Source organism: Bombus affinis, chromosome 4, assembly GCF_024516045.1.
Source record: "Bombus affinis isolate iyBomAffi1 chromosome 4, iyBomAffi1.2, whole genome shotgun sequence".
NCBI classification, from domain to species: Eukaryota; Metazoa; Arthropoda; class Insecta; order Hymenoptera; family Apidae; genus Bombus; species Bombus affinis.
In genome coordinates, this window is record NC_066347.1 from 11409553 (window position 1) to 11429918 (window position 20366).

A 20366-nucleotide genomic window follows, 5' to 3' on the forward strand; every position below is an offset into this window, starting at 1 on the left:
ACACGCACGCAGATATACATATACATATACATATACATATACATATACATATATATATATATACACACATATGCATATATATGTATAGTTATATACACACCATAAAAATTATGGTAAACACTATTTCACTTTATTTTCTTTCCACAATACATAGCGTGCGTTAAACAGAATGATGTATCGTAGCTTTGTCGATCGTCGTCGTGTTCCACAACATGCCACTCGTTTCGGTTGCTTAATCGGTCGCAACACGAGTAGTTTATTGGCCAACGATTGACCGTTGTAAGTATCTGTCTTTTTATTAATCCCTTCAGACATATATTCGATAAAGGAAAAATGGTTTTCACACTTTTCCTCGCGTTCATAGGTTAGGATCATTAATGAAGTATATCGTTTTGTGTCTCGATCAATTACTTTCTACGATTTCTCGCCACCCTTTGCAAAAGGCTAAACCTTCCGCATCAATGCATTGCTTGTTTCGGCCAGCAAAGAGATTCGGCTAGTGAAAAACGTATCGGAAACGTTAGTGTACACCAAGAATCACGTATCTGAACGTAACACGTGACGTCGGATAAATATTCCAATTACTTTCAACGCACGCAATTATTTTTATCGACGAATAACGAAGATCGCTTGCAAACAATCGTAGTTGACCAATACTATCGGCAAAAATTGACCAAAGCCGTTAAAATATCACGGAAGAAAACTTCGGTTATAAATCGTCTGTTACTTGTTATATAACAAGTGCACACGCGCACATGGAATACGACTTTGCGCCATCTCTGATCCTCCTCCTCGACTACCTTTACTGTGGCGATCGACGCGACGCTGTGAATTATAGGGGGCGCGATAAAATCTATGAACATTCATATACGGTCAGTATTACAGCACAAACTGGAGATATGCTATGAACAGATAGAAAGGCTCGTGCAATGTCAAGTCGGTGGTCGATATATTTAGTCAAGTAGCGATGTCAACGTATGCCATATCAGAGAGAAAACGAGAGTAGCTCACGCTTATGAATCTGGCTGTTCTTGGATTAGTGGAATGCGACCATGCGACCAAGTGCAGAGTTTAATCGACGTTAGCATATACAAGAACCTATTCACTTGTACGGTTCTACGGAAAAGTTCATATCTACTTTTCTATTCGGGATAGACGAATATAAGAATGACAAAGTCGCGCAATTATAAAACTAATTGTAAGTTGCCTAAAAAAGAAAAATTAATCGTTTACTATATTTTTAAACGATGACACGTATAAAGCGCGGTTAGAAATAGTAGAAATTGCTCTCTGGTATTACAAAATAAATATTGTATAACTTATACATCGATTAATAGTAAACTAAACGATGATAATTTATTTTCAATTAAAGAAATCATATCCTGACATTTTCTACTATTTCTAACCCTGCTTTATACGTGTCATCGTTCAAAAATATAATAAACGATTAATTTCTTTTTCTTAGATAACTTACAATTCGTTTCATTATTTTGTCATTCTTATACTCGTCTATCTCGACTTGTCTGGAAAATTAGATACGAATATGAAATTTTTGTAGCGTGGAATTCAATAGGTTCTTGTCTATGCTAGAATGCAACTAAACTGGGCAGATTCCTAACTTTATAGGTTCTTGTATATGATAATGTCGATTAAATTCAGCACTTGGCTGCACGGTGCAGCACCTGTACCGTGAAAAAGCACGAACTACGAGCGTTGACACTCTCATTTCCTCTCTGGTCATGTACACCGATCATACTCGATGATATTATAGTATTACATGCAACGCGATATCCCGTAAGATGACAAGTCCATTTTTATTACTTCCAACGATCGAGTCGAACATAATTCTTATATTCGTCGTAGCAGTTTTGTACAAGAGAAAGTAAGAAATGATCCGATTTCTTTCAAAGTCGATGTTGGATCTATTCTGGATTTAGTCAATGGTTAAATCAGGCGCATTGAATGCGTATTGCGTGGAACGAATCATCAACGAATAGGTACAAAATCTTTCAAAATATCGTTTCTTATATTTTTCCGATTAATACCTTTTTTAAAACGATGATAATAATAGTATTTTAGTATATAATCTCTTTCATTTCTAAAGATATGTACGAGCAATATACATATATGTATGTTTTACATACATGTAATGAATTGATTTATTTGATAGTAACAATGGCAATAACTATAATGGTGACGATGATAATGGTGATAATGATAATAATAATAATAATAATAATAACAACAACAACAATAATAATAGTAATAGTAATAATGACGATAATAAGAATAATTGTAATTGTTGTCTTTGAAAGAGAGATTTTCGTTCTTATTGGGACGATGCGACGTAAAGGAGAAGCAAAAACGAACGCATGTCTGTACGACAAATCTATTTAAATATTGTCACTTGGCCGCATGATCGCAATCCACTAGTCCAGTTTCCTTTCTGACATGGCATACATTGACTTGAAATTATTATTATTATTATTATTATTATCATCATCATCATCATCATCATCATCATCATCATTATCATTATTATTATTATTATTATTAGATATTATCTATGTTGTCGTAACGAGGTCCATAGACTAATAGAATCATCTATGTAAATACGTGGAAAATTCAAGAGTCATTGTTGCCATACATGTATTAAAGACTACGTGTGGGATTAGTTATTAGGGAAAAGAGTGAAAAGAAAAAGAAAAACAATCAGACATTTTATTCGTTCGTACAACAGTTATAAATATAGAATAATAATATATGTACAATAATTATTTAATAAACAAGAGAAAAAACAAAAAACGATTAGAGAGCTTAGAAATGAATCTAAAAGAGTAATTGAATTTTATTATAATATTTCGTTTCATACCGTGTGGCAAAATTGAAGTGACAGAAGCGTCGGATTTCTTGGTTATTCGTATTACGTGCATAGTCATGTATAGACGAAGCTGATCGTGTTTAAAAGTAAACGATGTCTATCGCGTTGCGTCTAAAAGAAAAACGAAAATCAGAAAGAAAGGAGAAAACGCGTTTGTAAGAGGTTATACTATAACGAAGTATATTATATACTATTTATCGAAGGGTAACTGATGCTCCCTGATCGAACCTGCGCCTTTCGCACTGCCCGTTGTTCTCTTCTTGTCTTTTCTCAGAGCACGATTTCTTATGTTACATATGATTTTGGAAGTTAACCAGAGCGCACCTTTCTCGCAGATGCATTGTAAACCGTGTACAAAAGCAGTTAATAAGAAATGAGGCTGATAACCTGTCGTGCACAATTCCAGACCGACCGTTTTTAACGAAGCCTTTACAAATTCTTCTGGCTTTGGTGCCATCCAAGTTGGTTTCCTAAAGGTGTTACGTAGATATGTAGTATGTATGTACGTACGTATGTAGCTATGAATAGGTATGGATAGAAATCAAAGTATCACTTATGAAATATTCAGGCGTTTAACCACGTCAGAACGTACAAGTGTCCGTCTCGATGAATAAATGCATATAACGTGTGTATCGAATAAAATAAGAGAAGCGGAAGTCGCTTAACGAATTCCGTTTGACTTACTTGATCTTTGACATCTTGGTGGCTACCGGGCCGGGAGTAAGGCATTGAACGGTGACGCCGTATGGTTCTGCTTCCGCAGCCAAATCGTAGCTGAGCTTGAGCACATAGGCTTTGCTAGCGGCATATACGGATAAGTAGGGAGACGGCATAACCGCTAACGCCGAACTGATATTTATCAAAACGCCTTTCCTACGTTCGAACAGTTGCGGAAGAAGAGCTCTTGCGACTCCTGTTACCGCCGCGACATTTAGCTGCAATATTTCCGTTAAACATGCCTCCGAGATGTTATTAAATAGATCTGGATGGTCGTAACTGGCCCCAGCATTGTTTACCACCACAGCGACCTGTTAATAAAGACGCATTACGATCGAAAGATTAAACGACAATCGCCAAAGATGGATCGTCCTTGGACGCGACGCGGACTCGACGATTCTCAATATATCGATATATTTCGCGCTAATTTGAAAATTTTGCTAAAAAGAAGTTTTCCTGTATGTACCTGTACATTAACGACACAACACGATATTACAATATTATACATTACCTATATACATTATGGCCGTGTATTATTGAATTTTGAAATTAGCGGATAGAAATAATAAAACGAACTATTTGTATCTTCGGTGTAGGTGCTTGCTCGCGTGTAAGTGCGTCGAATGGTACGTATAAATTATTATTCGGCACGTGCGATAGCAAAAATGAACGAACGAACGGTCCGAATGGATGGATAGATGGATGGAACGAAAAAGAAAAGAGAGAGAGAGAGAGAGAGAGAGAGAGAGAGGAGAAGAAAAAGGGGAAAGAACAAATACCTCGAGTTCTTCGGTGGCTTTGGCAATTCTCGTGTAAGCCACTTGCCCCTCGGTCAAGTCTGCTTGCACGATTCGAACTTCGACACCATACCGTTGTTTGATCTCAACTGCGACTTGCTCGAGTTTCGTTTGGCTTCGTGAAACCAACACGATATTCAGACCCTTTTCGGCTAATTGTTCCGCGTATGCTTTTCCAATTCCACTGGTGGCACCGGTAATCACTGCCCATTTACCCTGCGTCCTCAAGTCAATACCAAAACCGAAGCTCGGTCCTATTAGTTTCTTCCACACGAGAACGCTGACTCGTAATAAAAATCGCAGTCCAATCGCTGCTAATACGACCAACGATGCTTTTTCCAAACACGTCAATGTCATCCTGAAACGATGAACGATTCAACTTGGTTCGATCAGCGGGCTACGAGTCGAAGCAACGATTCCCTCGAACGGTGACGCGCATCTACCGGTATCGTTCGCATCTAACCGTGTGTCATCCTCTCTACGAATTTTTTTTCTTCGTTTCTCCTCCCTTGCGCGATCGCACATCGGCGTACCCCCGTATGCGATAACACGACGATCGAGCGAATCATTGGCTGACTTTGACAGACGAGGTTATCGCGCTGATACCTTTTTCGCCGCGCGAGCAAATATACGCGTACGCTTTTATACATATGTAGATTAACTTACGTATGTATATGGCAAAGCGTATATGCACAGAGCGTTAGTTACCTATATAATTTACTGTATTATACATGTACGTGTATCGTAGTATCGTATAATATCATATCGGGCGAAATCGCTGCATAATAGTCGATGACGTACGTACGCTGTCTCTTGTAGAAGCGGTAAGTCGCTTTTTACAACGGTAAGCATCTTCGAATCGAAAATAATTCCGACGTAAGTTTACGAAAGAGTCTAGGAAAAGACGAACGTTTGTAACTAGACTGCTAAACTACTAAAGACTACTAAAGCTTTATCGAAGGAAATTTCAAGTCTAAGCGACTGAATCAACGTAATATTTGAGAAAGACAAGCGTAAAGATTACCAATTTTCTAGACCAGTAAATTCTATCGATAAGGCCTCGAAGGTTGCGACAGCGACATGTCGCGAATGAGACACGATTATATTATACATGTCGTTCGTTCCAAAGGGCATAAAAGATATCAGACGACATCTTACCATCTTACTATTTTACTATCATACTATCTTACTATTTTACTATCTTACTATCTTACTATCTTACTATCTTACTATCTTACTATCTTACTATCTTACTATCTTACTATCGGCAAAAACGATTAACACAGATAAGATGCACCGATGGTTTTAGCGGATTACCTGTATTTGATATCGTCGAAACGGATCGGTGATGCTGATGACGAGGACGATGATAACGAAGTTTCTTTCTCGATTCAACTCTCTGTTGTTTCTCTTTGACACGATAGAGACGTTGTCGTAACGGTGAAACGATTAAGCTCATTAAAAAATAAGTAAAAATGCTCTTCCGCGGGAGGAAAGGGAGAAAACTCTGTGTAATCACACGCGTGTATTCCGTGCGGGAACGAGAACAAGAACGAGGACGAGAAGCAACTTTGATTAATCGAAATATCGACGAATGGAAGAGAAGAGACGAATGGAAAGACACGAACGATACGGAGCCGAGCAAACTGGAAGATACGGTCGGAGAGCAGGCCGGATCGCTGAAGGGTACGGAAGAGAGTAGCCGAGAGAAAGCGGAAAAGGGAGGAGAAAGGTGAAATGAAAGGGAGGGAGTAGGTGAAAAGGGGGCGGGGGAGAGGGTAGGGTAGGGAAGGGAAGAGAAGGGAAGGGAAGGGAAGGGAAGCCGAAGGAAAAAGGAGGAAGCGAGAGGAGACGATACCGTGGCACGGTCGATGGTAGTAGGAAGCGTTGCGGAGTTTGCGCGGGCGCAGACCTAGATAAGCATGTGGACGCGAATTCAAGCGATCGCGAACGAGACGTGTTTGATATACGTATAGTAAGTATGCGCGAGTATGTGGTTTCAACGTATAGATGTAACGTAACGTAAATGTATCGGACATAGACGGTCGGCGCACGACGAGCAACGTCAGCGTTAAGTCGTTCCAGAAGAAAGTCTTGCTTCCACCTTTTCTTTGCCAAGGCAGGGGAACGGTTAATTTTTTCTTTGACACACTTTGCTTTGCCACGTTCTCGTGTAGCAAATACTGCCGATCGAAAAAGTGGAATGCCAACGTGGATAATTTGCCTCTGCGTTTCTCCTTGCCTACTCGTATTGCGTATTACTTGAAACATAACATCAAACAATATATCCGATAATACATCTATCGACAACGATGTTCGCCTAAATACCTAATACGAATAATCCGATCGTAATTTGTCTATCTTTTTATTTTGTCGTTTACAAGTTGCACGAGTTTCTATATTTTCTTGTCTTCGTTTTTCGTTTTTCGTCTTTCCGCTTCTCGTTATTTCGATTTCGAGTAGGTTAAACGTTCGCGAGCTTCGAACGAGCGAGTATCTTAAAGTCTACGTTTACGTATTTTCTGCGCTTTTATACGCATCTAACCGAGTGTGCTTGGTTATACTAGTTAGCTATATTAGTTAGCTAGTTACAAAATGATAGTAAATGAAATAAAATGTGTAGTAAATAAGCGGTAAAGCAAATAAATTGGAGAAGAAGGATACGCGTGTACGGGTGATGTTTTTCAAACGTGTAAGTCAGTGGCGTTGATTAATCGCTCGGATGTATCGGGAATCATGCCCTTTGTTCCTGTTTTAACGACGCGTCGACCAATCAACATCGTAACGTTACGATCCGCTTGGTGCATAGTTTGTAGGTGAAATCGTCTCCAAAGCAGAGCCTTGGTATCGAAAGATTTTGTCCAATCCTGCCATTCTCCGCGAGTGATCTTCTCACTTTCCATTTCCAACAATTTCTCGATTACGGTCCGTAACCATATATTCCAATCTTTGGCCACGTCACTGATATACTCGAGCCATCGAGTCCAATTTCTAATTTCTTTAGACTCTACTTCCGGCATGTATCGTTCCATGAACGCCATCTGCGATTTACTTAGTATCGATCTTAACCAATTTGCCATCTTTCCGCATACTATGTTCATAATGGTCTTCAATTCTTCCGTCAATAGATCCGGGTTTTCCAACCTTACTATACTACTCAACTTTTCGTAAATTGCACGATGTATGCCATTTGTTATCGGATCATCGCCCGTATTTTCTGGCATGCTTTCGATCATCTTGTAGATAGTATCGATAATCTTGTCGAACGTAAGGAAAGGGAGATCGGTTTTAAACAATTCTTCCAAACCCTCGATAACGTCTATATGTTTGGGTAATTCCATCTCAACCGGCGACGATACTTCCACTCTCGCTTCTTCCAACGGTTCTTCTACCTTCTTGTCTTCGACTCGAGCTTCTTCCGCTTTTGCTTCTACTTCTATCTCTGTTTCTAATTCCGATTTTGGCTCTATTACCGCCACTTTTTCTGCTTCCGATACTGATTCTACTTTTAATTCTGCTTCTGGCTCTGCTTCCGATTTTGCTTCTAATTTTGCTTCCGGTTCTAGTCCTGCTACTGACTCTGCTACTGCTTCCGATTCTGATTCTGGCTCTCGTTTTATTTCTGCTTCTGCTTCTGCTTCTGCTTCTGCTTCTGCTTCTGCTTCTGCTTCTGCTTCTGCTTCTGCTTTTGCTTCTGATTCTGACTCTGGTTCTGATTCTGGTTCTGTTTTCGGTACCAACTCCGGTTCTGGCTCTGTTTTTGGTACCAGTTCTGCTTCCGTTTCTATTACCGATTCTTGTTGTAGTTCTGGTTCTGCCTCCGATTTGATTTCTGGTATTTCTTCCAATCCTGATTCTGCTTCTAATTCTTTTGCCATTTCCGTTTCCATATCCGCTTCTATCTCCGCTTCAACTTGAGCCTTCGGTTCCGTTTGTATCTCAGTTTCCACTTGTGCCGTTGGTTCCACTTGAGTTTCCGTTTCCATATCCACTGGCAATTCTATTTCCGCTACTTCCGAATCTTCCGTTCGAGGCTCCATTTCTTTTGTTTCCGTTTCCTCGTCCATCGTTTTTGCATCCTCTTCCCAATCCAAATCTGATTCGCGGTCTTCGTCGTCTTCTTCGTATTTCCTTAGGTCCTCGTCCTTATCTTTCTCCTCGTCCTCCTCGTCGTCGTCCTCCTCCTCCTTCTCCTCTTCCTTCTCCTCCTCCTCCTCCTCCTCCTCCTCTTCCTCCTCCTCCTCCTCGTCTATTCTCATTTCCTCTTCTTTCCTTCGACATCGTTCTACGAGTTTGTCCTCTTGGTATTGCGCGACCTCCGACAGCACTCCGGTTATCCAACAGGCTATTACATCGGCTAAATAACGCACTTGTTGCGATTTACGATCTTCGTCTTGCGGAGGGCTATATTCGAGAACATCTGTCAGACGTCTGATTATCACTTCCGCGACATCGTTCAACTCCGACTTCGGATACGAGCATTTCGATTTTAAGATACTTCGGACAAAACGTTCGGCCATAAGATATTGACAAGAAATTGAATCTTTGTCGAAAAATCCTGCGGTTGCCATACCAACGCTTGATTTCTTTAATTTGTTTGCCTCTTTATATTGCCATTTCTCCATTCCTCCTTTCCTCTTCTTTCCGTCAGACTTCTTTTTACGCGAGATTTTTGCAGCTTGTCTACAAAAGATATTTCGCATCCGTGTACATCTCGACGATGCTTCAAGAAATTTCAAAATTATTTTTCCAACCGCATAACCATCGTTATCATGTATCTTTCGGTGGAAAACAGAACAGAACGAAACGAAACGAAACGAAAAACAAAATAAAACAAAACAGAGAATATAAACAAACAGATAATGTTACCCAAGTGGATAAAGAATGGCTTAAACGATCGATACGTTACTCAGGAGTTAAACAAGTTTCGTTCTCTACGGTTCGGACGAGATTATCCACGAGAGCCGGCGGTAATATCGACGCGCCTTGTTGTAAAGTTATTAGCATTCGTTGTCTCGTCGGTTGTGCCAATTCCTTGATTCGCGGTGACACTGGTCTTAGTTTCCTAAGCACTGTCTTCTTATCTGGCGGGCATTTGCGACTATGTGAAAATATCAGAATCTTTTGTTACGTTTGCTATTCCGTAAAACCGACTGATGAATCTCACGATGAATAATCTCATTGACGAAGTTCAAACTTTCACCTTGCAGTCGCTAACATATCGATATAATCTTGTTTTGTTAAACAGTGTCTAGGTATGATGTCCGATTTTGCAAATGTACAAGGCTCTTCAAATACCGAAACCATTGTAAATTTCGCCGTCTTTTTCTTCCTGCCTCTCTGTTTTCCACAGCAATCGTCGTTCGACCTCTCTGTATGCTACGGCACAAATTTATCATAAAGTTAGGTACATTATTTCATACATCAATGAAAAACATAATAATCTCCGTTCGTTGATCGAACCATTTCAGATGCTGAATCGAACGACCTTCGATTATCGTTACGGATTTCGAATTGTTTTCGCAGGAAACTGTTCTATCGAACAGTTGAAACAGCAGCGAAACAGCCCTCGAGAGCGTCGAATAAAGGAGTATGCAAATCCGACTTGTATTATAAAATAAAGCATTTTATTATGTATATATTCATGATGATAAATTAGCTTCTCAATCGCATTTAGCCTGCTTTAATTAGAACATTGAACATATTTTTTACGTGTGTACAATTAACGCGATTCTTTCCTATTTCGAAAGCAAGATATCCGCGATGAAAGAAGAAAGCGAATCATCTGAAAATGTTGAAACTTGTAGTTCCATTTGCCTTTGTTTTCTTTAAAGGTGGTTTATCACAGTGCTCCCATCTTTTCTTCTTTTCCACTATTCGTGGATAACCTTCGAACGTATCATCCTTTTGTCCTCTCTTTATTTCACGCTCGATCGAAGTGGCTCGTTTAACGTCTTCGGGCGAATCGTCGTTTTTTTCCATCTTTCTTTTTTCTATATAATATTACATATATTATTATATAATATTAATAATATCCTTTTCCTAATTTCATTCTAAACGATTCTATATGTAAATAGTTTTGAATAATTCTCCTTTCTCGGATATTCATCATACCTGACGTACAATTACAACTTCTATATTTGATCCAACATGCAAACTGTTATCCTATTTTTTTTATTTTCTCTTGCTCTATTATTCTCTATGTGTCGTTATATGTTCCTTGTTTCTTTTGATTGTTGCAAGTGAGTATAGAGATGGATTTACTTGAAATTTTTTTACATTTTGCGTAAAGTCGTTAAACGTGGTAGGTTAAAGGCGATAGGATAGGGGAATCTGTTTTGTTTTCAAAGTATAGATTTTCATCTCGCTTCCACGTATAGATACGGTATGCGTGTAATCGATCAATAACATAAATATGAATTCAATCGCTTAACCGGATGTAACGCCACGCTTGACGTAATGACGCTATACGGTCATTGATTGTTTCTAGCAGTTTTAATTTAGTCGATTATTTTAGATATTCATTGACGCGTACGATATCTATGTATGAATATGTGCGTGTGTATTTTATAGAGGATATATCGTACACTCGTTCGGTTGTTCTTTGTCGTAAAAAATTTAATTATTTTCACTATACGTATAGAGAAAATTATATATACGTGCGATAAATGAAAGAGCGAGAAAGTAGTATGTATGAAAGAAGTAAGCGTGCGTTATTGGCGATATCTGTGGTGATATATTCTATGGTACGGTGCGTAGCGTATCGGCAGACGATACTCCGATAAACGAGAGAATATTCGATTGCAGTGGATAAGGTAAGCTCGTCGAAGGCATTACCGAAGGATGGTGCGAAAGACTGACACGGCAGAAGAATGGCAATTGCTCGTAGAAAGTTGTGCGGACGGCTTGAAGATGGCGATAGCTACGGTATCAGTGCTCGACACCGATAGCTGCTCCGTTTACTAATCGATCATTCCGGGTGTCGGGAGTCCGTGCAAAGTAGATGCAAGTTGGTGTGCCTATTTGAGAGGACGCATACTTCACAAGGACACTTGTGAGTAAAAGAAGTGTTTCTAAGATATGCAGCTGTGTGAAAATAACTGTTGCTCCTATAGAAATCACTCATGATACAGGTGTTTCAGCACAAGATGTTAGTTGGGATTGTGTCGTGAAAAATGTTGAGGACCAACAACAGCAACTCATCGGAACGAAACACCGTTTGAGATGTCCAACGATACCTTCTCCGCTTCGTTGCTGCACCGCTCCAAGTGGTTACGATTATGATGAGATAACAAACGCAGAATGAAATACAGTGGCAGTAACCTTCTTGGTTATGCAGTTTACGCATTTATTCTATTTTTTAACGGTGAGTCAAACACGACACTCTTCTTTTCTTTATACCGATCTTTCTATTGTTTCAATTCAAATGCTTTCTCATTTTTACACAGACCTTCCTCTCTTTCTCACTCGGCTTTTTATCAAGTAGTTTTTTTCTTTTTATTACGCTCACCTTAACCTTTTATCCTGCGCGCTCTGTTCTGATTAATAATAATAATCATCATCATCATCATCATAATCATAATAATAATAATAATAATAATAATAATAATAGTAATAATAACGACGACAACAACAACAAGGAGGAGAAGAAGAAAAAGCCTTTTTATTAAAGCTACGCTCCTACGATTCAACGAATCGGTGAAACATCATCTAGCGTCGTTTTAAACCATCCGATCATACGTCGATATAAATACTTTTTACCATTCTGCGTTTGTATATTCGACTTGCAGATTCATTTATTTATTACCCCAACTCGATATTTATGCGTCGAACGGCAGCTTTTAACACTCGATACTTGGTGGATTTTTCGATTGACGTAACGTGCGTATGACGCATGTATATACATTGTCGCTCATCTGCTTACTTGATCGCTTGATACGATATGCGCGTGCCACTTTATGCGCTAGCAAGATACAAACCTTCTGTAAATTGTGCTGTCAAATATATTTATATTCAGCGAAATAGTTGTTAATTGTTATTTTTGTGCCGTGTGAAATTTAAACAAATAACACAAAAGACAAATAGAGGGAAACATTATTAATCGATGATTCAATTTACTAGATTCATTTCTCGTAATTTCACTGCTTACTAATCTGATAAATGAATAATAGTTCCTATGAATACTTTTATAAATATTTTACAGTTATTCATGCAGAAAGTGGTGTCCCATGCAAAGATCAACAAGGACGAATCTATGAAGATACTTTTATATACATTCCTGGCCCAGAACCCTGTACATATTGTCTATGCGATAATGGCAATCCAAAGTGGTGTGGAAGACTTGTTTGCAATCGTCCAGAGGTATTTCAGGTGCTAAAATAATCATATCGCTTTGCGCTTGGTATTATTCTCTTTCTTTGTGACTGAAAGATTAACTCTACGTTAAACAGGAATATTGTAAATCTACCCGGCATATCTGTTGCCAATATATTTGTTTGGATGATACGGTGTTACCTATACCGAATGACAAATCTGATGGGATTGGTAGCAACGCGAACGATGCTGCCACAAATTACGATATAGGACTACGATCTGTTGCTAGTTTTGCAACAGCTGTATTGTCATTGAGTCTGTTATTTTTTTTAATACACCGTTTGCGCCAAAGAAAGATACGAGGTATTATATTCCTTCACAATGCGTCGAGTGTTTTTATCTTAGGATAATAGATGAAAAATTTTGATTATTTTGTAAAAGTTTGCGTGGCAGGAAGACAGAACAGACAGTTAGCAGAGGACCAAAGAAACTTAGGTAATATGGGATATTTAGAACGAGATGGACTGTCGCATGGTGTTCCTATGGATGATATTGCGTGTGGAGCTAGTTATCCATTGTGGAAACCACCAAATAATTACTTTCCTCGTGGCGAGGCTCCACCACCTTACGAAGAAGCGGTAGCAGCAGCGAGAGCCGAACAAGCTCTTTTATCCATGAATCCACAAACGCTTCCGCAATTAAATTTTCCAAACACCTATTTGCCAAATATCAATAGTCATACAAGTATATCGTTAGTAGGAAGCACTCAAAGTGGTATAAATCGCAATTCGTCAACGTTAATTTGCGACGGCGGCATAACGGATCAAAGTGGCTTAATCTCAACGCCAAGTAGACCAATATCGAATCCAAACATATATGCTAGCTATCGGCAGTCGAATCAAAACGAAACGTTATCTCCGAGTATCAGTGTAGGAACTTCTACGACGAGTTTCACAGTGGGAACAAGTACTTACGAAAATTTACCTACCCCCATTGGAATTCCGAACTTCGTTAATCAGCGTCCTGATGTAACTGCACAACCTTTATCCAACTTCACCCAACAACAATCTGCTATTCCGAAAAGTTATCAAACGCATACCACCCTTCCTCGACAAACTGGAGCATTTACAATATCCGCAACCTTACCAAATTCTAGTGTGACTGCTCATCGTACAATTCCTAGGACTTTAACAACTCGTACCAGTGCAAAGTTACAAGATATTATAAACGATTGCACTCAGAAAGAATTTTTACGATCTACGATAACGATTGATATTACTACGTCGAACATACCACATTCGTCGCAGCAAAATGTTGTAACTAAATTAGAAAATTCAAGGGAAAATACAAATCCAGAAACATTCCGCGAAGATGTACAAATACAGCCCTCTTCTGCTTCTTCCTCGGCATTGCAACAAATTGAAAGACAACCGTTGGATCTTAAAATGGAACTAAAATCTCAGGATTTTAAGGTATAGTACAAAATCTAACATAATATTTTAAGTATTATAAAATTCTGTCTTTTCAAATACACTTACTTGTTGTATATGTATATAATGATTTTCGTGCATTCCAGCCACCATTAAATATAGCTAATGGAATTAACGAAGAAGGAAGTTTCGAATCGGTAGCGTGCACTTGTAGCATACAAGCTCTTTCTACTCTCCACGACGATACAGATGATTATAGAAGCGAATGTGAAAATTGTAAAAGCGCAACAGGTTCTCGTTATTACTTAGATAACGAAGATGAATTAATTACGTCTCCGCACGAAACTATGACGTTACATAGAAGACCAGATGAAACAGCTTCGAATGTTACTCCTCAGTATTATAGAACTTCACTCACACTGCCTATAAGTACCCGTCAACGAACAAGGTAATTATAGAAAACGGGAATTATCGTTCTTTCTTTTTTTACTTAACTTAATATTAAATCGCTTTATAACGTTTAAGGATTATCGAACCACTACAACTAATAGTCGTGATAACATGTCGTATGAAGAAAAATTTAACGATTTATCATAGTATAATACAAGATCGTGTGTAAATCTTTTATTCATTCTCTTCTGCTGTCTATTAGTTACGTCTCCGGTGTCCGTGTCTCATTAATATCTTCTTTCCGATACTATTCGTCCAATCTGAATTATAAATTTTTCGAAAAATTAGTAAACGAAACAATATGAATTTTCTAAGTTTACATTTGCGCTATCGATTGATTGACTTTTGTCGATATTTCTTTGTTTCTAGGAGCACTGGCATTCGTGAAAATTGGTTCAACCCAGTGCCTCAAAGTTCCACAGAATCCTCGGATGAAAATTGATCGCAGTTATGTGTTTCCTGTGCATCGTATAACTATTAAAATGATTTATATTACACTACCATTGATCAAAATTCAATATTAAGGAAGACGAACAATGTTCATATTTTATTGCGTTGCAGACAACGTTATATTGTCGGTAAATGGTATTACATTGCCAGATTTCAAAGTTACGGTGAAACTTTTTCTATCTTGTTCGCTCTATATAAACTATTCACACACATACTCAAACTATGTATGACCTATGGAAAAAATAAGTCACGCTTTTGCTCTCACGGTTTTTCTTTACATGTTATTAAACTTTGAGAGCAAAGTTTAGATAATATATTTATTGCATAGCAACTTACAATTCCGATATGTTTAAGGACGTAATTACCCAAAGTATTTTTAACTATGTTCCATGCATATCATTTGTTAAAGATTCATCAACAGAACTGAAAATTGAATTTTCATCGTTTTATTACGGAATTCCTTTATTGTTTTGTCATGAGCAGTACGATATATACATATATATATATATATATATATATATATATATATATATATATATATTTCGAGAAACTGGATAACGCAATAAAATATAAAGAACAGATTAGTTCATATTATACTCATTGTTACATATACACTTTTCTTTATTTGTTTGCCAGTTGTTAATTTCGATACCTATTTACGATAATTTCAATACTAATTGTTCAATAACGTGAGAGAAAAGTGAGTATAAAATAGGATATGAAGGTTGCAGGTAAGTCAATGACAATTTGATAACTTATTCGAATATTATTACACCGTTATACCATTATTTATATTATTGTTAATTTCTACGTCTCATTATTATAATAACTTTTCATGAAAATCTTAGCGTAGAAGCCTTTATTTGATTATGATATTTAAACACGATATTCTAGCTCAATTAAAAATATTTTCATATAAATTTTCTTTCCATACTCTGGTATTCTGACGAAAATGGACAAAAGTAAATCTATTAGATAATGTGCAGTGCACAAGTATATATATACATATATGTTTTGAAGTCTTTTAAGAATACATATCAATATTGAGTACAACCTCCGAGTTATATAAAAATTACATAAATATATTCGTTTTAGTTAATTTTTGCCGTTCATTTAGCATGAAACATAAGTGTACGATATGTTAAATAATAGAAATTGTTTTACAATTTGTATATACATATGCTTGAAACAGATCTATTGGTTCAAATAGCCTAAATCAGCCTTAGTACGTATATGTTGTTGCTTCTTCCACTTATCGTGCGAATGTTGACTCTATTCTGTTATATTTCACCGTTATGTATGCGAGCGTTCGTGCATTTGTGTGTTACGCGCATACATAGATATAATATTCGTCTTAAAACTCTTAAATCGGCACTTGGGAAAATCTGTTATTTCGTATATAAAACGTTCATTTTATGATCTTTTTTTTCTCGTGATTTTTAATGGAAAGTATGATTGTAGTTGGCCAAATTTTACATTCAAACGATCGACTCGCATAAGATATGGTGAAAATTTCTAACGATTAAGTTTAACATTTTGGTATAAGGATAAACGTTTTCAAGTCTATACAATTACACTCTATGTAAAGTGATAAGAATGATTTTTCTTATTGGGGATTATTTGTAACAACGTACTTTGTACGATCCACGCATGGGCGAAATACTCGTTGTCTCTAATCGGTGATCAATGATTTTTACCATATGAAACAAAATACGAAATGGTCCCCTGAAGCATGCAATATTTGGTAATTATAATATATTTTAGTTTATGGATAGAATTTAAGAATCAGACTGATCATATTTAATGATATACAAATATTTCTATTTGAATCAAGTCGGAGATGTATTTCGCTAATCATACATATTTCACTAAAATTCCTTTCCTAATGTAAGACATTTTTTTACATTATTACAAATATTCTATAAATTAGTAAGGTCTAGGATGACTAACTATTGATAATACGTTAACAAAAATTAATAAGTATTTCATTATCATTATGACATTATTAATCTCATCGTCATTTTAATCCGTTGTACTTTTGTGTTATTTTATATTTTTGTTATATTTGTGAAACACTTTAATCAATCAGTTAGTTGATCAATTGTAAGAAAAATACGATTATTTATTAGTTGTAACTATTTTCACAAATATTTGTTATCTTATGCAAAAGCACATATTTATTATCCAATTACTGTTTATATATTCAAAGGTATATAGAAATGTAAAAGTAATAAGTTGCAAAAATTAATTAACGATTGCTGTTACTAATTTCCTTTGATAATTAAATTTTTTGCATACATTTATCACTTTACGTTAATCAAACATGCACAGAGAGTACGTTTCGTAGTTCTGCTCCGGTTAAGAGTGTAAATAAGAGGTGTGTGATTAATTGAGAGAATATTGGATAAGTTCGGGCGGACGAACGTAATAGTGACAAAACATTGCCTCAAAGGTTACTTTTAAAATTACCCGCGCGATATTATTTTACCAATATTATTTTACGTAATGCAGCGTAATATGTAAACTCTGTGCGAAATAGTATAATTTTCATAATATACATAGGAAGTGATATTAACATTTCATAAAATTATTTCTTTGAGATAACAAAGCGCTGTATATGTTTTTTTAGCGAATTTTGTAATGATTTGTGTTGTCTCATAATTAGAAACCAAGTGTATAGTCTATTATGATATATAGCGCATAAACTATCGTTGGAACGGTATAATGTATGAAAAAGGATCGAATAATATTTTGATTCTTTCCAAGGCCTTGATTAATAAATTAGCAAATTAATTATTTGGCAATCATTTACGACTAACGAGCAAAGCAGGACATGTTAACAGCTATGAATGATTAAAAGTACTACGTCACTAGTTTATTAATTAATAAAAATTTTATGTGTACGTAGAAGGTGAAAACTGTGCTTAATATTAGCAAAATAAAATTTAATACGTTACAGGTATTATTACGTATTAGTTATACGTAATATATACATATAGCGTTTAATCAGCTAAATAAACCAAATCAATTATTGAGGTAATTTTTTATTATAATTACATTCGTCTGATAGAACAACGCCACCATTTCTCTTGTTGGTTACCATTTAATGTGTTCAGCCCTAGTAAAGATATTTAAGCTGCTTATATCCCTTAATGAATCTGCGATTTCTTCGTTACGAATTTCGTAATTCGAGTGAACTCTATGTATAAGATAAACATCGACAAAATAAAAATTATTTCTGTAATAGTTAATTTATGACATTCGTAATGCTTATTTCCAACGTAAACTTCGAAAACTTGGTTAAATCTAAGAATATAAGAGAAGAAATAGTTTTGTTTAAAGTGTTCGTTGTTTTGATTTTTGCAAGTAACGTTAACGTGCGTGAACGTTTGAGTAAAACTCAGGATATGAAAGAGATCGTGGAATATATGAAAAATAGCTAAGAAAACATTGGTAACCATAAAGGAAAAGAAAAGAAAAGAAAAATTTTTATAACATAATCTTCTATTGCGTCTATCATAATGTCAAGAATTTCAAACTATGGTACATACCGTAACTTTATAATTATACGATGATTCTGCGTTCAACTATATTCTACAATACATATGTATGTATGTACATGCTTACACATGTAGGTATGCATATACATCGGCGAGGTACAATATCCAGCAAGTCTGATTTATCTAAAATATCTTTGATTCGATGATAATTATTTTAAGTCTATTTTAATATTAGTTATACACGTTCCCGCGGTTTTTATCATTTGTGTAATACTAAAATATTATAAACGGCAATGTTCTCTCGTTTTTTAAATTCGAAATTCTAAGTAACCTTTGAAATGTTTCCACGTTTGATTTTCATTTGAAACTTATATTATTCGATATAAAATCGTGATTCAAGTTTTGATGACAATCTTCTTCGGAGTATCAATAGTATCTATTTGTTTCAATTAAAATACATACATAAGTATATGAATCGAAATACTGGACTCCGTATAGATATCCACACGAAGAAAAGTTTAAAATACATATGTTCGTTTGTGAAATTGATAATGCGTTTATAATTATTAAAATCTATAATAATTATTATTGAATTATTAAGTATTATAGATTAAACTTCCCATTGTAATTATTTTTCGGAAATATGGAATTATATATGTAATATCAATAGATAGAATTCGAGTTTCAAGATATTCAAAGTTATTGAAAAGTCACAGGAAAATGACAATGATGTTCATATATATATATATATATATATATATATATATATCGAATTATTACATATTGCATATACCTGCATATACTAAGTTACGAATTATCTTTTTATTAAGTTACAGTTATAGCTACATACCGAGACAGAGGAAAAAAGAAGGAAAGGAAGGTAGGGTATAATAACATGATTACGTGAAATGTAATGTTTCATATCAATTATTTGATATAATTTGAAGAAGAATGTACCGAATGTTTCATTATCCTTTTCGTCTTCTTTTTCAAGAAAAAAGGATTTATTAATTTCGGTATATGTATAAACTTCGTATAGGCAAATATTCGGCTTGATGGAAACATAAGTACATACATATGTATATGTATAACTGAGAGATCGTAGTAATAGGAAGCAGTTCTAAAACCAACTTCGCGAATAAAATTACATTTAAAGGGAATCGAAGCATACGTGAAACCAATGAAACGAAATCCATATGCGATTACTACATATACGTATTTCCAACTATAAACAGACTCTGTGAGAATCGAAATCTCTTCTTATGATAATCGACGTATTTCGTGTGTTCATTAAACTTGACTGTATTGCATTTTCGAAAGAAATGTGTTCATTATATAATAAATCTCTTTCTACGTGTATACAGTCGTTCGACGAGAAAGGGTACAAGCGGGTACTTAAAATGAATTTGAAAAAAAAAAAGAAAAAAAAAACGTTTAAGACTCTTGTAATTCAAACGGTACAAAAATTTGAATTATTCGATTGTTCGTCAAATAAATATTTTAGCGATCTAAAATATTGTAATATATTTATCTGAGTAGGTTTAGAATGAAATCTTTATCGCGCTTACTTGTGTAAGTGAAGTATTATAAATTGTTATAAGTTGTATTAGAACATTGTGTGTCAGTAGACTATCGTTTGATTGTAATAAATCAATACTTTACATAATCTATTTGTTATTAACTATTCGATCTGCACTGAATTTAATTAATCTTTAATTAATATACCCACCTATTTGTTCACTCATATGTATGCGTGGGTATTTCCTTGGAATATGTCAATGAAAAATTTCCAAGAAATTTCGGTAAAGATTTTTAATACAGTTCCATG

General features: G+C 35.8%; 4 protein-coding genes and 1 long non-coding RNA gene across 13 annotated transcripts in view; 1 reads left to right on the forward strand and 4 right to left on the reverse strand.

Moving 5' to 3' along the window:
• The window catches only part of LOC126915063 (elongation factor-like GTPase 1), a 28067-nt gene extending 27286 nt beyond the window's left edge, over positions 1-781 (reverse strand). For 3 of the 5 annotated variants that reach the window (XM_050719405.1, XM_050719404.1, XM_050719403.1), the window contains exon 1: positions 101-778. The gene's annotated coding sequence lies outside the window, so the exon portion shown is untranslated. Of the gene's footprint in view, positions 1-100 lie in introns of all 5 variants that reach the window. The other 2 variants (XM_050719407.1, XM_050719406.1) reach the window with 2 other exon arrangements.
• LOC126915125 (very-long-chain 3-oxoacyl-CoA reductase-like) overlaps positions 1-6053 on the reverse strand; it is a 22867-nt gene extending 16814 nt beyond the window's left edge. Inside the window, exons 1-4 of the mRNA XM_050719551.1 lie at positions 5713-6053; positions 4378-4753; positions 3566-3909; positions 3061-3351 (exon numbers count right to left, since the gene is read on the reverse strand). Coding sequence (XP_050575508.1) covers positions 3072-3351; positions 3566-3909; positions 4378-4752 — 999 coding nt within the window. The 5' untranslated portion in view covers position 4753; positions 5713-6053 and the 3' untranslated portion in view covers positions 3061-3071. The remainder of the gene's footprint in view (positions 1-3060; positions 3352-3565; positions 3910-4377; positions 4754-5712) is intronic.
• LOC126915071 (probable serine/threonine-protein kinase kinX) lies at positions 5870-11044 on the reverse strand. Its single transcript, XM_050719422.1, has 4 exons — positions 10510-11044; positions 9599-10388; positions 9305-9496; positions 5870-9078 (listed from the first exon to the last, which is right to left on the reverse strand). The coding sequence occupies exons 2-4, from the start codon at positions 9700-9702 to the stop codon at positions 7080-7082; spliced, it is 2295 nt and encodes a 764-aa protein (XP_050575379.1). The 5' UTR covers positions 9703-10388; positions 10510-11044; the 3' UTR covers positions 5870-7079.
• A 271-nt stretch (positions 11045-11315) lies between these two features.
• Positions 11316-20204, forward strand: LOC126915078 (uncharacterized). Of its 5 annotated transcripts, none has more exons than XM_050719437.1 (7): positions 11316-11449; positions 11529-11761; positions 12599-12765; positions 12846-13071; positions 13150-14180; positions 14285-14586; positions 14958-20204. In XM_050719437.1, exons 2-7 carry the CDS (start codon positions 11698-11700, stop codon positions 15028-15030), a joined length of 1863 nt encoding a protein of 620 aa, XP_050575394.1. In that variant the 5' UTR covers positions 11316-11449; positions 11529-11697; the 3' UTR covers positions 15031-20204. The 5 variants fall into 5 exon arrangements, with proteins under 5 accessions (XP_050575394.1, XP_050575393.1, XP_050575396.1 ...); XM_050719436.1 differs by having other exon boundaries at positions 11321-11449; positions 11538-11761; XM_050719439.1 differs by having other exon boundaries at positions 11321-11449; positions 11538-11761; positions 13162-14180.
• LOC126915186 (uncharacterized) lies at positions 14703-15043 on the reverse strand. Its single transcript, XR_007710063.1, has 2 exons — positions 14909-15043; positions 14703-14848 (listed from the first exon to the last, which is right to left on the reverse strand). It is a non-coding gene; the product is annotated as an uncharacterized LOC126915186 (long non-coding RNA).
• Positions 20205-20366: the final 162 nt, after the last annotated feature.

What these genes read in the sequence shown, in the direction of transcription:
- LOC126915071 (XM_050719422.1), bottom strand. Translation starts at nt 9,702, where the DNA reads ATGGTTTCGGTATTTGAAGAGCCTTGTACATTTGCAAAATCGGACATC. An exon ending in GATATGTTAGCGACTGCAAG is followed by an intron (nt 9,497 to 9,598) that starts GTGAAAGTTTGA and finishes ATTTTCACATAG; the next exon opens with TCGCAAATGCCCGCCAGATA. An exon ending in GAAACTTGTTTAACTCCTGA is followed by an intron (nt 9,079 to 9,304) that starts GTAACGTATCGA and finishes TATCTTTTGTAG; the next exon opens with ACAAGCTGCAAAAATCTCGC.
- LOC126915078 (XM_050719437.1), top strand. Translation starts at nt 11,698, where the DNA reads ATGAAATACAGTGGCAGTAACCTTCTTGGTTATGCAGTTTACGCATTT. An exon ending in ATCGTCCAGAGGTATTTCAG is followed by an intron (nt 12,766 to 12,845) that starts GTGCTAAAATAA and finishes TACGTTAAACAG; the next exon opens with GAATATTGTAAATCTACCCG. An exon ending in AGTACCCGTCAACGAACAAG is followed by an intron (nt 14,587 to 14,957) that starts GTAATTATAGAA and finishes CTTTGTTTCTAG; the next exon opens with GAGCACTGGCATTCGTGAAA.